The sequence below is a fragment of the Musa acuminata genome, chromosome BXJ2-9, assembly GCF_036884655.1.
Source record: "Musa acuminata AAA Group cultivar baxijiao chromosome BXJ2-9, Cavendish_Baxijiao_AAA, whole genome shotgun sequence".
Lineage (NCBI taxonomy): Eukaryota > Viridiplantae > Streptophyta > Magnoliopsida > Zingiberales > Musaceae > Musa > Musa acuminata.
The window spans coordinates 49,279,922-49,293,034 of NC_088346.1; the positions used below are offsets into that span (position 1 = coordinate 49,279,922).

General features: G+C 42.2%; 1 protein-coding gene and 1 long non-coding RNA gene across 2 annotated transcripts; both read right to left on the reverse strand.

Annotated features, from left to right (window-relative positions):
- Nucleotides 1-616: 616 nt before the first annotated feature.
- LOC108951244 (uncharacterized) lies at nucleotides 617-3,117 on the reverse strand. Its single transcript, XR_001975578.2, has 2 exons — nucleotides 2,791-3,117; nucleotides 617-910 (listed from the first exon to the last, which is right to left on the reverse strand). It is a non-coding gene; the product is annotated as an uncharacterized LOC108951244 (long non-coding RNA).
- Nucleotides 3,118-5,059: 1,942 nt separating this feature from the next.
- LOC135623833 (transcription factor DIVARICATA-like) lies at nucleotides 5,060-6,045 on the reverse strand. Its single transcript, XM_065127221.1, has 2 exons — nucleotides 5,591-6,045; nucleotides 5,060-5,418 (listed from the first exon to the last, which is right to left on the reverse strand). The coding sequence occupies exons 1-2, from the start codon at nucleotides 5,971-5,973 to the stop codon at nucleotides 5,232-5,234; spliced, it is 570 nt and encodes a 189-aa protein (XP_064983293.1). The 5' UTR covers nucleotides 5,974-6,045; the 3' UTR covers nucleotides 5,060-5,231.
- Between the last annotated feature and the right edge of the window lie 7,068 nt (nucleotides 6,046-13,113).

Below are 13,113 nucleotides of genomic sequence, written 5' to 3' on the forward strand. Positions count from 1 at the left end.
TTTAAATTTTATTTTAAAAAACAATTTAAGGCAATTTATAATGGTTATAAATTGTATTGAATAAACTTTTTTGATCAAGAAAATCTAATAATCTAAAAATTTTATTTCGAAAATGTCATAATTTTAGATTGAACAAATCTAAAATTAGTTCTTTACAAATCAAATTTTACAAAAAAAATTTCATAATATTTTACAAAACAGATCTAAGATTAGTAAAATGTCATGAAATTTGTTCTTTACAAATCAAATTTTAGATTGAACAAATCACTTGTACAATTTATAAGTTGATTTGCTTTGTGGAAAAGAACGAAAACGTGGCGATTCAAATTTTCCATTGACTTCCCAGCGCGCCAACTTAAATGCGTCTTTTTAACCCAATCGATAAAAAAAAAATTTAGAAAAAATACGGGTTCTTCTTGAATTTTATAGACAAAAAAGGATTATTTTTATAAATATTAAAAAATATTAATTTAGCATTTTGATAAATATTAATTTATCTTAACTTATTTTGATAAATATCAAAACAACAGTGCGTTGATAAGATTGATAAACGGAAGTGTGTGTGTATATAATATATATATAGAGAGAGATTTCAAGAAACAAATTCGAACCACCGGAGAGGGAAAATTTGAAAAGTTAATAAGAAAGAAAAGGATTTTTCGACTTGGGTGGAAAGGCTCCTAACCGCATGATTCTATGGCCATAAAAGAAATCACATTGTAATGAACAAAGTTGCCCAACCCTGGAAGAGGAAAACTTATACCTGCACCAAGCCTTATACTCGTTGTCCCTTGTGACCACTGGGTGGACTAAGCTGGAAGAGCGGGGGACACATGGTGCAAGAGATATCACAACACATGGGTGCCCTGCCGTTTCCTACGTTAGTTGCATTCCCACTACTCCGATCATTCTGCAAAACACAATGATTTCCACGTACAGTAACTATTCAAGAAAGTTACAATCTCCTGCTGCCTGAGGCGCGCAGTATGGCAATATATTCAACCAATCATCCTAACGAAGTCTATTAATTAGATTTCCAAACCTCGAAATTAATTCCTAAACAAGTTACTGAAGGATTACACTAAAGGAGAGAAAGAACAGAGTGAATAAAAAGATTTAAAATCATCTTGAATAATACCAATAAAAGCACAACAATGCTCATAGAGTACATTCCCAGTAAAAGTAAGGTTAGGCCAGAAAGAAAAAGGTTGGCAAGCCCCACAATATCCAGAAATTTTTAGTTCCTTAAGGTCTCCCCTGGGTGTATTGCTATTGAGCAATACATTTGGTATACGCAATCATGCAGACCTATTGAGCAAAACAAAGCGTGTATTGCTAATCGACTACTGTCAGCAGAAACATTCGTAACAGCGGAAAATAGAAATACCAATTTCAACCAACAAACACTAAGTAATGGCTCACTTAGATCATATATCTAAAACGCTCAACCAATCAAAATATGAGAACTGCTCTCTGTGATCAATGAAGATAACCACATTGCAAGAAAATATTCCACCAATCACAGGCCTACAAATATGGGTCTTCTTTTACTTTCCCTTTGCCTCCATTTTTGCCACTTAGTAGTCACTACAATAAGCACTACCACGACGAACATCTTCGGCAAACAACAATTAAAGCAACTTAGATCATAAAACATCAAACATTAACACAAAGCAGTTATAAATCATAGGCAAACCCATCAAAATGAAGTCACGCTAAACCTAAAATGAAACCAAATAAATCGCATCCAAATCAAGATTCCCAGCATGCGAAGGGATGAAATCAACCGTCCGATGGAAAGTTGTTAATCCAAAAAGCAAAGAAACAACAACCGATGAAACTTGTTGAACAAAAATACAAGATCGACTTGAAATCGAGAAGTAAAAGAGAATTTCAAGAACCGATGGATAATTCATGGCACAAATATAGGTGATCTACTTGTAATCATAAGGTAAATGAATCCAGAACCAATGAAGAGTCTCTAACCTAAAAAATCAAGGAACAATGGATTGTTCTTAACCCAAAAATTGGAGATCTACTTGTATTCGTAAGGTACAAGAATCAAGAACCGATGAAATAGAAGATCTGCTTGTGATCGTAAGGCAAAAGAATCACGACTGATGAGAAGTTCATAACCCAAACAAATATAAGATCTACTTGAAATCGAATGGCAAAGAATCAAGAACCGATGGATGGTTCCTAACACAAAAGAATAGAAGATCTACTTGAAATCGTGAGGTAAAAGAATCCAGAATCGATGAGAAGCCCATAACCCACAAATAGAAGAATTACTTGAAATCGAATAGTAAAAGAACCGAGAACCGATGAAACCCAATAATAGAAGATCCACGTGAAATCGAAAGGTAAAAGAATCAAGGCCGATAAGAAGTTTTCAAACCAAAAAATCGAAGATCTGCTTGAATTCGATAGGTAACAGAATCAAGAACCGATGAAAATTCCTTAACCCAAAAATAGAAGATCTACTTGAAATCGAAAGGTGGAAGAATCAAGAACCGGTGCAGCAGAAAGAACTAGTAGATCGAAACCGAGATATAACGAAATGCCATCTTCCAAACGTTACCCGCACCAACAACAGAGAGGCCAACGCAGTCAAGATTGCAGTAGCGAGATCCCCAGCTACCACCTCTCCCGACAACGAAGAACTGTCCTTCGACGTCTTTCCGGCTCCGAGCCGAACAAAACAAAACGACAAAACGCTCGATCGGACAGCAAAAAGGCAAGCAAGACCAATTTAACAAGAAAGGGCGACGGCGTTTCGACCACACGCACCGACTGTTGGGGTTCGATGCCGAACTCGTTCGAGATGATGTGAGCGGGGGATCATGAGGTTCTCCTCCACGAAATGGTCGATCGGCTGGAAGACGGTGAGGTTCTTGGTGTCGTGCTGGTCAAAAGTTGAGCACCAGCGAACCCGTCTAAGCCACCCTGGCCGGCTTGCGGCAACAAAACGCTAATCAAGAACCATGACAACAAAACAACTCGAGCAGCGATCAGCCGGAGAGGAGGAGAAGAAATGGATCTGAGAACAACGACTCAGATCCATTTCTTCTCCTCCTCGGGAGGGCTTGGCTTCCATCGGAGACATTCTTGGGTAGTTCGCGATCGCCAAAGAGAGACAGCTAGGAAGGGAAGAGGGCTTTTATAGAAGTCCGGGATGCACGGAGAAATATCGACTGCTTGTCCAACGTCTCGACTCACCCGCGTCATCTACCGCAGCGAATTTGTGGGTCCCACAGAACCTCGTATGGGGGCAGCAGGTCTTGTATCCGTCTCGGGAGGTGAATCGTCGATATGCACCTATGAACCACAGAATTACGCAAATGCCCTCGTTGGAGGCTTTCGCATGACTTCCGTTGCCACGTACTCAAATTATAGGTAGTCTAATACGATAATACCATATCAGAATTCCACCCAGTTGTCTACGCAAAATCTTATAAAGGACACTTTGGGTCCTTGAACGCATCAAATATCACATAACATAATTGCAATATGGAATCCCACATCAGGTGCCCCCCCGCATATTAAAGGCTTCTTGTGGCTGCATCTCCTAATAAAAATGAGCTTATACATATAAATTGTTTCCATGGAAACATACCATTCACATCCAATGTATTAATACATGTATTAGTACTCCACTGCCTTAACCAGCGGCTCATATCGATTAAGCAGCAATAAGTAAACAAACAATGACTCAAATCAACACTCAAAAACTAATATATATATATATATATATATATATATAATTATGGAAGAAAACAACCTGTCCATCGGTTTAAACTCAGAGAGACTTGTGGACTATGATTTTGCAGGTTTCTTTTAATCTATTCGACTGGAAATTTGGTTGGCTATTGTTGCTTTCTTGATCATGCGCAAAATTGTTACAACCTTTGTTGTCAGCTCGTGGCTGTAGACATTGACCAGCCTCGTGAATGGGGACTGAAAGAGTCAAAGCATTCAACTCGTTCAATCGAGATTAGCAGCTTTGGAAAAAGTCATGCTAGATCGGGTCAACTTGCCTCACTGTTTAGATGACTTTTTTCATCATATTTTGTCTTTAAAGATTCCCTAAAGGTATAACTTAGTAATCTAGTGGATGTTACTTTTCTTAGACTGGCTATATGATTGTTTTAACGTCGTTTTAGTATAGTTCTTAGTGTGCTCTGCAACCCAGCATTCATTGATCCCATAGTGGATCTGTCATACTTGACACTGGAGAGTTGTATCCTACTAATCTGGCATCACCATTTCCTAAGCTTCTTCCTCCTCTCCTGCCCACATTAAACATTCTGATGCCGGGTTTTTGTATTGATTGCAGTCTGTGCACGAAGGCAGAATCTACCAGTTGAAGCTCTTCTGTGATAAAGATTATTCGCTTCCATTCCAGGATCAACCTGACTTGTGTCAACCATGAAACCGGAGCGGTAACCCCATCCCGATTCTACTCTTCTTTTGGTGTTGGTGCTGATGATGATCTTGAGCTAGCCTGCGCGTTGGTGCAGGTGGAAGCGAGGAAGTTTGACATGCTAGCCAATTGGCAGAGAGAGTACACGATGGAGGACATACTGACCCAGCTGAAGAAGGAGATGGCGGCGCCACACAGCCGAAAGCTCGTCCAGCCTCCCGAAGGCACCTTCTTCGAGTAGACATGCAGGTCACGAGGTTCCTACTTTAGGTACGTGAAAGTATCGATGTCTGAACACATCGAACTGTGTTTTGGCAGACTACACTGTAAGCTCGACAGACTGATGGGCTCGCGCGAGTGTATGACGAGTGCTACTAGTTCGTCCTGTCGTTTGCCTCTGATTAATCTACAGTAGCAGTGAATGCTTGTTGCTCTGAATTATCATACATGCAGAAGACAAAAAAAGGGCACCCGAAATGTGAATTCGAAATCTCAGCTGTGGTTGTGATTTCTGAGAGTTCAGTTCATTATGTTGTCCCGGAGATCCATGAAGCCGCTCTAGTTACTCCTCATTAGATATGTGGGGGATCTGACAAAAGCGTGGCCATAGATCGAACAGGTTTACTCCTTTTGCAGTGTCTGAAATTTTGGATGTGCCATGTATTCTGCATCGGAAAAAGCTGACAATATCTAAATGGGAGATTAAGATATATATGTACATATTTTAGGTTTCTAATCACCATTTAACAATTAGGTGACTTGAATCCATCATATATTTATTTTCATAAAATAAGTACAATCATAATTTTTATATGATGTCATGGATGCTCTTTCTCTTTGTGTCTCTGTTCTTCCCGGCGTTATTCTGATTCCGACGGATGAAGAACTTCTGGGCGTGGCTGGCGACCTGCGTCGGTGTTCTCGTCTTCACCGCCCACCGCGAGATGTTCCTCCAATCCCCCTTTCCGTACTTGGCCAATCCTTCCAAGAACAACCTACACCACCCCCAAACCCCGCGGGTCAACAAAACGAAAAGCTTACCTTCACGTTTCATCATCCCGGTCTCTTTTTATCGACTGGGTGTAAGCGTGGAAGAAATAGGACCAGGTCAGCTCACCCCGCCGGTAAATCAACCAGCCGCGGGGATCACCAGTATAGTTTACTCACCGGTGCTCCTCCTCGGTCCAGGGGACGCCGCGCTTCCGCTCCTCTCCCCTGCCTCTGGAGGTCGGTTGCTGGTGGTGCCGCGCGACGCCGTCGGACTCGTCGTCGCTCCCACCGCCGTCCGCCTCGCCCCAACAGTCCGGCACCTCGACCATCCCTCGTTCGATCATGTCGCAGTCCTCCACCAGGACCTGGTAGCGCTCCCACGCGTCGGCGGAACTCCGCCCCGCCAGCTGCGCCGCGATGGCGGACCACCGGTCCGGGGTGCCCTCCGGGAACACCACCAGGGCCCGCTCGAAGAGTTTGTCCTCCTCCCGCGTCCACGGCCTCGGCGCCGCCCCCACGAACTGCCTGGAGAACACGGACATCAGGTCGCCCTCGCCCATCCGTCCTACTCTTCTTTCGCAAGGAACGGGAGAGTTGTCGCGCAATCCCTTTTACTCGGTGTGAGTATGGCTTATGAGGCGGTATTATATTATATAGGGAGATGTTGGTGGACACATTTCACACCTTGTGGGGTCAGTTTAAGTTCACCGCCGGTGCGGCGCACGCGTTAGCCGTGTCGATCACTGTACGAGCGAATCTTGACACTGGATCGGACGGCTGATACGGCAGGAATTGGGGGGGGGGGGGCGTGTCGGTGCCGTTTTGGCTTTAAGATAATTGATGGGGGAGAGGGGTCGGCCGGCGTGCCAGTCCAGATTTCGCCACGTTTCTACTCGCTTCGGCAAGGAAGAGGCGGAGACGGATCTGACGTGGAGGGAAGTCGACGTCACTTTGCGATGGTCGATTGGTTGTTCACTATCACGCGCAAAGTGGCGGCGGAAGACATCGACACGTGGTGTGCAGTCGCCCGTGGAATGACGCGTGATGGCGGGTCAGCTGCTTTGTTCGGAGGCGTGCACGGTGACGCGGCCGGTAAAAGCTAAAAGAGAGATGGGACTACAAAAACAGATACACGGCGGTGGAGCACCCAAGCGGCAACCGGAGAGGCAACCCGTGGGAGCCACCGGTGTGGCAGAGTGGATGAGGTTGACGAGCCGACAAGAGTTTTGGCATCTAGCGAAGAGCACGTGGATGTTTTGCCCGATCGGGAGAGGCTCATCGAGTCAGTTGGTTGTTGGTACCACGTGTTTCCAAGGTGGGATTTTGGGCTGCCACAAGTGCTTCCTCTCATCACAAATTATATAAATATATATATATATGTACATGTGATCATGACGCTTTTGATTTTGACTTGGACTATTGGAATTGCGGCTGACGTCTCGCAAGCACTAACAAAACGACAAACGTGTCAACAATGGTAGGCTGTGCCTGGATACGATGACTGCCATTGTGTACGTATGTATACGATGACCGCATGCTGCGTTGTATACGATGATTAGGGCTCCGATAGCTTTCGAAGACAATATACGCCGCTGACCCGATGATATTTTATGTTTGAGTAATATTCTCTAATGTGACAAAATCTGACACAGTTTCATGGATTGTGGATAAACCTACGAGAACTGTGATCGCCGTTGCAACGCTTGAAGGTGGGTGTGTGGAAAGAATAAAGTGAAGGAGGCGTGATATTTACGTGCCACCAACACACGAGCCCGACTTTGAGCTTTCGGTTAAAAAGATGCGTGTGGAGCGAATGGCAGTACGTCGACAGGCCACGGCCATGGCCATCTGAGCAGCGCAGCCAAGGACGAGGAAGAAAAGGATGGCCAAAGTGTGGATATGACTAAATACTATGCGTCCGATGTCGGCCAAGATGATTGATTCCTTGACTTTGCCACCTCATGCTCGTGATTGTTGTACTGGTAGTCGGTCCATAAGTTGCATGGGCTGCACATCCCGTGGTTGTCTGGTGATCCACTGTTTAGTTTTCGATTACAGAAGCAACATCACACTCGCGGGTTAAGGCATTGCCCGAACTGATAGATACATGCGATGGAGTCAGATGCAGTATTCCTCCAAAACCGTATCCAAACCTTCGTTATGCGTCTCGATAACCAAAGATTTAGGGTTACATATTGTTAAATAAGAAATTAAAAATATAACCTCATATTAAAAACATAAACATGCTAAAATGCTACAAATTTTAACATCACAGTCCTATACCCCATGTCGCGTTGCGACATCGCGAACGCTCTGCCAATAGCAGCAACAAAAGAAAATAGTTCGTAGTATGTTGTGCGTTACGCGTGCAATAACCAGCCACATCGAGTTGGGTAGATCGCACATGGATGTATAGTCGTAGAGATGACGTAGCAAGGAAAGAAAAGTAAGGGTAAAATTATAAATTCATTCCCATATGAATCGTAAACACTATGCTTGCGACCAGATGTAATTATTAATTTTGACGTCTAATTTAGTTTCATTACGAGAAGATATTATTGATGTCCTAATTAGTCTAACGTGGTTTTGACCCATATATATAGGATTGTTTAAAGTATCTTTGAAGTGAAAATATTGAGCTTTCGAAATGCCACATACATAAAAACTGAGGTCAAGAGAAGTTTTCCAATTCAGCCCCTTCGACACCCACGTTAGTAACACTAGAAAGGTAAATGTAGTGATCAATAGTAAAAAGTGATCTCTCGTGTAACTACGCCAAATATGAGCTTTTATATCCAATCATAAAAGGATAAAATATTATATAAAATATTCTACGCGAAGGCGGTCCTAAACCCCTCCAATAACTTTTACTTAGTATTTTCTCTACGTGGGCGATAAGGGTAGAGATAACCTACAACTATTTACCTTGGATCCTTGTCCACATGGATAGATTAGTGACGGGTAGCATCTGTCTCCTTCTTCTAGCATAAACACCATGTAAAAGTCACATGTTAGATGATGATTGGTTGAGATATTCTCCCCATCATGTATCTCCTCTAAAGGTGTGCTCTGGGAACTCTTTCAGAAGGGTTCCAAAGTGCAGTTGTCAGCTCATTCAATACGTGCCTCGTATAAAGGTGGGGGCAGGAGCTATTGAGATGCCAATTTCGGGTAATAAAGGATATGATCGACCTACTTGATCTATCGAGAAACCAATTTCGGGCAGTGGAAGGTTGTGCTTAGTCAACTTGTTGTAGGAGTTGAGGCATTCTCCTCGATTGCCTGTCACCAAGGTAGACTATGGAAAGAGCTATGATGGGCTCCTCTTCCATCGATCATCGGAGTGGGTTCCTCTCCTACTCGTCGCCGAGGCCAGTCATGGGAGCAGTTGAGGTGAGCTCCTCCTTTACTCATCATTGAGGCAAGCTGTAGGAGAGACTCATGCTTCAACCTTGGCATGGTTGTAGAGAACTGACCTTGGCACCTTAGCAGGGAGAGGGGGCAGGGATGAGTAGGTGGCTTAGGTCTATCTCTAGGAGTGAGAGACCTACGTCAATAAATATGTGCTAGTATCTCATCAGTGTCTATGTTGATGTGAATGCACCGATGTACGAAAAATAGTGACTACTGCCCCATTAAGTAAAAGTATTATAGGTCAAAGATAAAGCCTCTTTGCTCGAGCGTTCATTGAAAGGATCGATTAATGGGTATTCCTGCAATATCGAGGCCTCCTTCTAGCACCAAAAATATTATGGGAAGATTTTGTTGACGTCCTGGTTAGCTCGATGTGATTCTAACTCATGTGTGTAGGGTTATTCGAAGTGTCTCCAAGATAGAAACAACAAGCTTCTAAGGTGCCACCTGCATGAAGACTGAGATCGAGAGAAATTTTTCGACTCGACCCCTCCAACGACGAAGTTAGTAACCCAAGGAAAATGAATGTAGTGATAAGTAGTAAAAAATGATCTCCCTAATAACTATGCTAAAAATAAGCTTTTATACCCCATCATAAAAGGACTAAATATTTTGTGAAATATTCTATAGGGAGGCAGCCCTCAATTGCCTCCAACAATCTTTACTTGGTCTTTTCTCTACATGAACGATAGGGGCGGAGACAACCTGCAATTGGGGGGCAGTATCTCTTTCCTTTTTTCAGTTTGGAAGTCGCGTATAGACCACATGGTGAATGATGATTGATCGATGATATTCTCTCTATCAAGTTTCATATTAGATATAAGAGATAAATCAAATTTACTATTATTGATTTAGACTTGGTCGATTGTTAATATCTTGATCAATGTCTTTCTAGGTTAAATTGTGTTGGTATTGGGTTGAAACCATGCCAACTTATTGAAAAAGCTAATAGGCTTGGACTTGGACTGAACTTAGTCCGTTAGAAGGCCAAAACAATGGTTTTGAGCAGGACTGGGGGGTGATACCATCAGGACCAAGCGATGGTACTGCTTGAGTTAGTCGACAAATACAAACAGTGCTTACCAGCATTGCCGATGGTGGCATCACCTTGAGCGACAGTGGTACTGCTCAAAATTCAAAAATTCTAATGGTGGTACCACCAAAAAGTTCAAAATTACGATCTCAAAAATTGCAACGGTAGTATCGCCATGTGACAATGGTAGTACCACCTAGTGTTAGTGGTAGTACCATCCATACCCTAAAATTTTTTAGGAATTAAAATTTTTGACTTCATTTTGAAGCTTTTTGGGGCCTATAAATATCTACTAAGGCTTGGTTGATAAAGTATTAATTTATGAGTTTGTGAAGAGTTGTAGCTCTCTCTTTGAGCATTGTTTGAGTCTCTTTTTCCTTGAGTTTAGAAGTGAATCTAAGTTGTAGGAGGTGAGAGATCTTGTAAAAGAGTGAGTATGGAGATTCTCTTCTAAACCTATTAAAAGGAGAAAAGCTATAACAAGAGTAGTTGATCTTCGTCCATTGGAAAGAAGATCGATAGTGAAAGCCGGTGGCCTCGAGGGAAGAAAAATCGGGAGTGGACGTAGATAATGGAGACCGAATCACTATAAATCGGTTTGCATTCTTTCTCTTGCTTTTGATTTGTTGTTGCTTACTCATTTACTTTACTTGCAACCTTACTCATATTTTTGGTTAATCACATTTACGATACGAATTTATTGAACAAATTTTAAAATCAGATAAAAAATTACTATAGCACTAATTCACCCCTCCTCTTAGTGCCATTATGATCCTAATAATAAGTTGACACTCTTGATCTCACTCTGTTCAATGTGGGTTGGTCTATGATCATGTTATATATTGAGAGGATACATGTCATCATGAACTTAGTTAATATTATTTTGGAGCAAGGCTTATCTCCAAATGTGAAGTGTAGATTCACAGTCCCGAGAGGTGAGATGGAGTCATTTGTGAACACTGTCAATAAAGAAGTCATTGGGGTAAGGTTATAGTTGACAGTTTAAGTTTTCAAAAAGGATCATTGTAAAAGATATTAGCAGAGCTACCTATGTCGATTATGGTCCTCTTCACCCTTGCATTAATCATCCTCAAAGAGACTACTGTGGCATAATCATGATTTGGGTTAAAGCACTCTGTCTCTTCCTTCTTGAAAGTTATTTTTGGGTTACCCTCCATTCTCATATGCTTTTAAATGGTAGCTCGGGCATAAGTCTTATGGGCTGAGGAGCTGTCTACCTCTGAGGCAAGTCCACCAATGATAATATCAATCTGTCTCTCTACTAGCACCTAAGCTTAGAATGAGGGTTCATGGTGCTTTCAAATGAACCGCCCGAGGTATCTCTAACGTGTGAACTCTACAATATGCTCTATTAAGTCATGATAATCTTCAGTGTCATAGTTGTAATTTCAATGAAATCGATAGTATTTGGACCTACCTCTTTTCGTCAATGGATTTTTTATTAGGCAAGAGTCCCATAAGAGCTATTTCTCTTTTATCTGAAGGAAAACTTTAGTTTTAGTCATTTTTACAGAGGTTAGCTCGAACCTCGAGTGAGGAAGTTTGAGTCATTCATTTCTCTTCTGTTGAGGTGATCTCAGGGTTGAGGCTGATTATGGTCATTTTTGCTTTGGTCTTTTGCGTGATTCCTCATGCTTGCCCAAGACTATTTCCTCGATGGTAATGTATTGATTGACCCTTTAATTTATCTAGGATACGATCGCCGATAATCTCTTTATCAATGATCAAAGGAGATAAGAGGGCTTGAGCCCCATCATGAAGGTCTGCATTATGAGTGATAGATGAGCATCTACGACATATCAAATCTCATTCGTGAACCAAGTGATGAAGTCTGTGGGCAATTTTTCCTCCCCCTGCTTGAGTTCGAGGAGTGTTACTATTGAAGGCCGAGGGTGCACATTCCCTTAGAAGTGAAGTTCCAACTCTCTCACTAGCTGAGTGTAAGAGTAGATAGAAAGTAGGTTCAGGTGAGTGTGTTATCCTCGTGCTGGGCCTCTTAGCATGTTTGGGAAGGTGTGACACATTAGGGTGTTCGAGATGCCATATAGTGACATCTAGGTGTGAAAATCTATAATGTGCTCCATCGGATCGATATTACCATCAAACGCTACTAAGGACAGGAGATAGAAGCTCATTGGATTTGGTTCCTCTTGAATTTTTTGGATGAATGATAATCGATTAGAGGTTGGGTCAACCAGCGCTTCCCCTTTGGACTACTAGAAATCTCATCACATATCCTCCAAACGTCAATCCATCTATCACAGTTGGATTCACAGGGAGTTTTTTTATTAAGTTCGCTAACTAGACCTCGGATTCAAGTAGGACAAACTAAGGGCGGTGTGATCTATTGAATTCCATGGTCAGGGATCAAAGTGCCCCCTCAGTCGATGGTTTGACAGGCCTTGGGCACTCCTAGGATGTTGGTATCACGTCAGGTCATGGAAACTCGATAAGTGCCAGTGGTGATGAAGCCGAGGACTATAGGTGAGCTAGTGGCATCACTTATTGGGCTAGTAAGGACAAAAGCAAAGTGATGGCCTATATCATGTTTGTTAGCATCTACACTTGTTGGGTGAGATTTAAAAATACCTTAGTGGAGACGAGTTTGTGGCTCACGGTTGTCTCTGGGGTGAGAGACCCGAGTCATTTAATATGCACCGGTATATGATCGGTGTCTGCGCTGATGTAAATGCACTAATATGCGAAAAATTATGGCTATTACCCCCATTGGGTGAAAGTACTATAGGGAGATAAAGCCTATTCGCTTGAGCGTTTATTGAGATGATTGGTGGGTGGGTATTCTTTCAACATTGAGTTTTCCTTTTAGCACAAAAAATATAATGTAAAATTTTCATTGACATCTTGGTTAGCCCAACATGATTCTAACCTGTGTGTGTATGATTGTTCGAGATGTCTCAAAGATGGAAATGACAAACTCTCGGGTACCACCTACATGAAGACTGAGATTAAGAGAGGTTTCCTAAACCGTACCCTCCTATGCCCAAGTTAGTAACTTAAGAAAGATAAATGTAGTGATAAGCTATAGAAAGTGATCTCCTCATATAGTTGCCCTAAAAATTAACTTTTATATCCGATCATAAAGAGATGAAATATTCTACGAAAAGACATCCCTCAACTACCTCCAATAGTTTTTACTTGACCTTTTCTCTACTTAGATGACAGGAGTAGAGACATCATGTAATTATCTCTCTTCGTTCGGATGTCATACGAA

Bases quoted from the DNA above. Each gene is read 5' to 3' on its own strand.
- LOC135623833 (XM_065127221.1), bottom strand. From the start codon at position 5,973: ATGGGCGAGGGCGACCTGATGTCCGTGTTCTCCAGGCAGTTCGTGGGG. The intron at 5,419-5,590 runs GTGAGTAAACTA...GGGGTGGTGTAG, and splicing joins TGGACCGAGGAGGAGCACCG to GTTGTTCTTGGAAGGATTGG.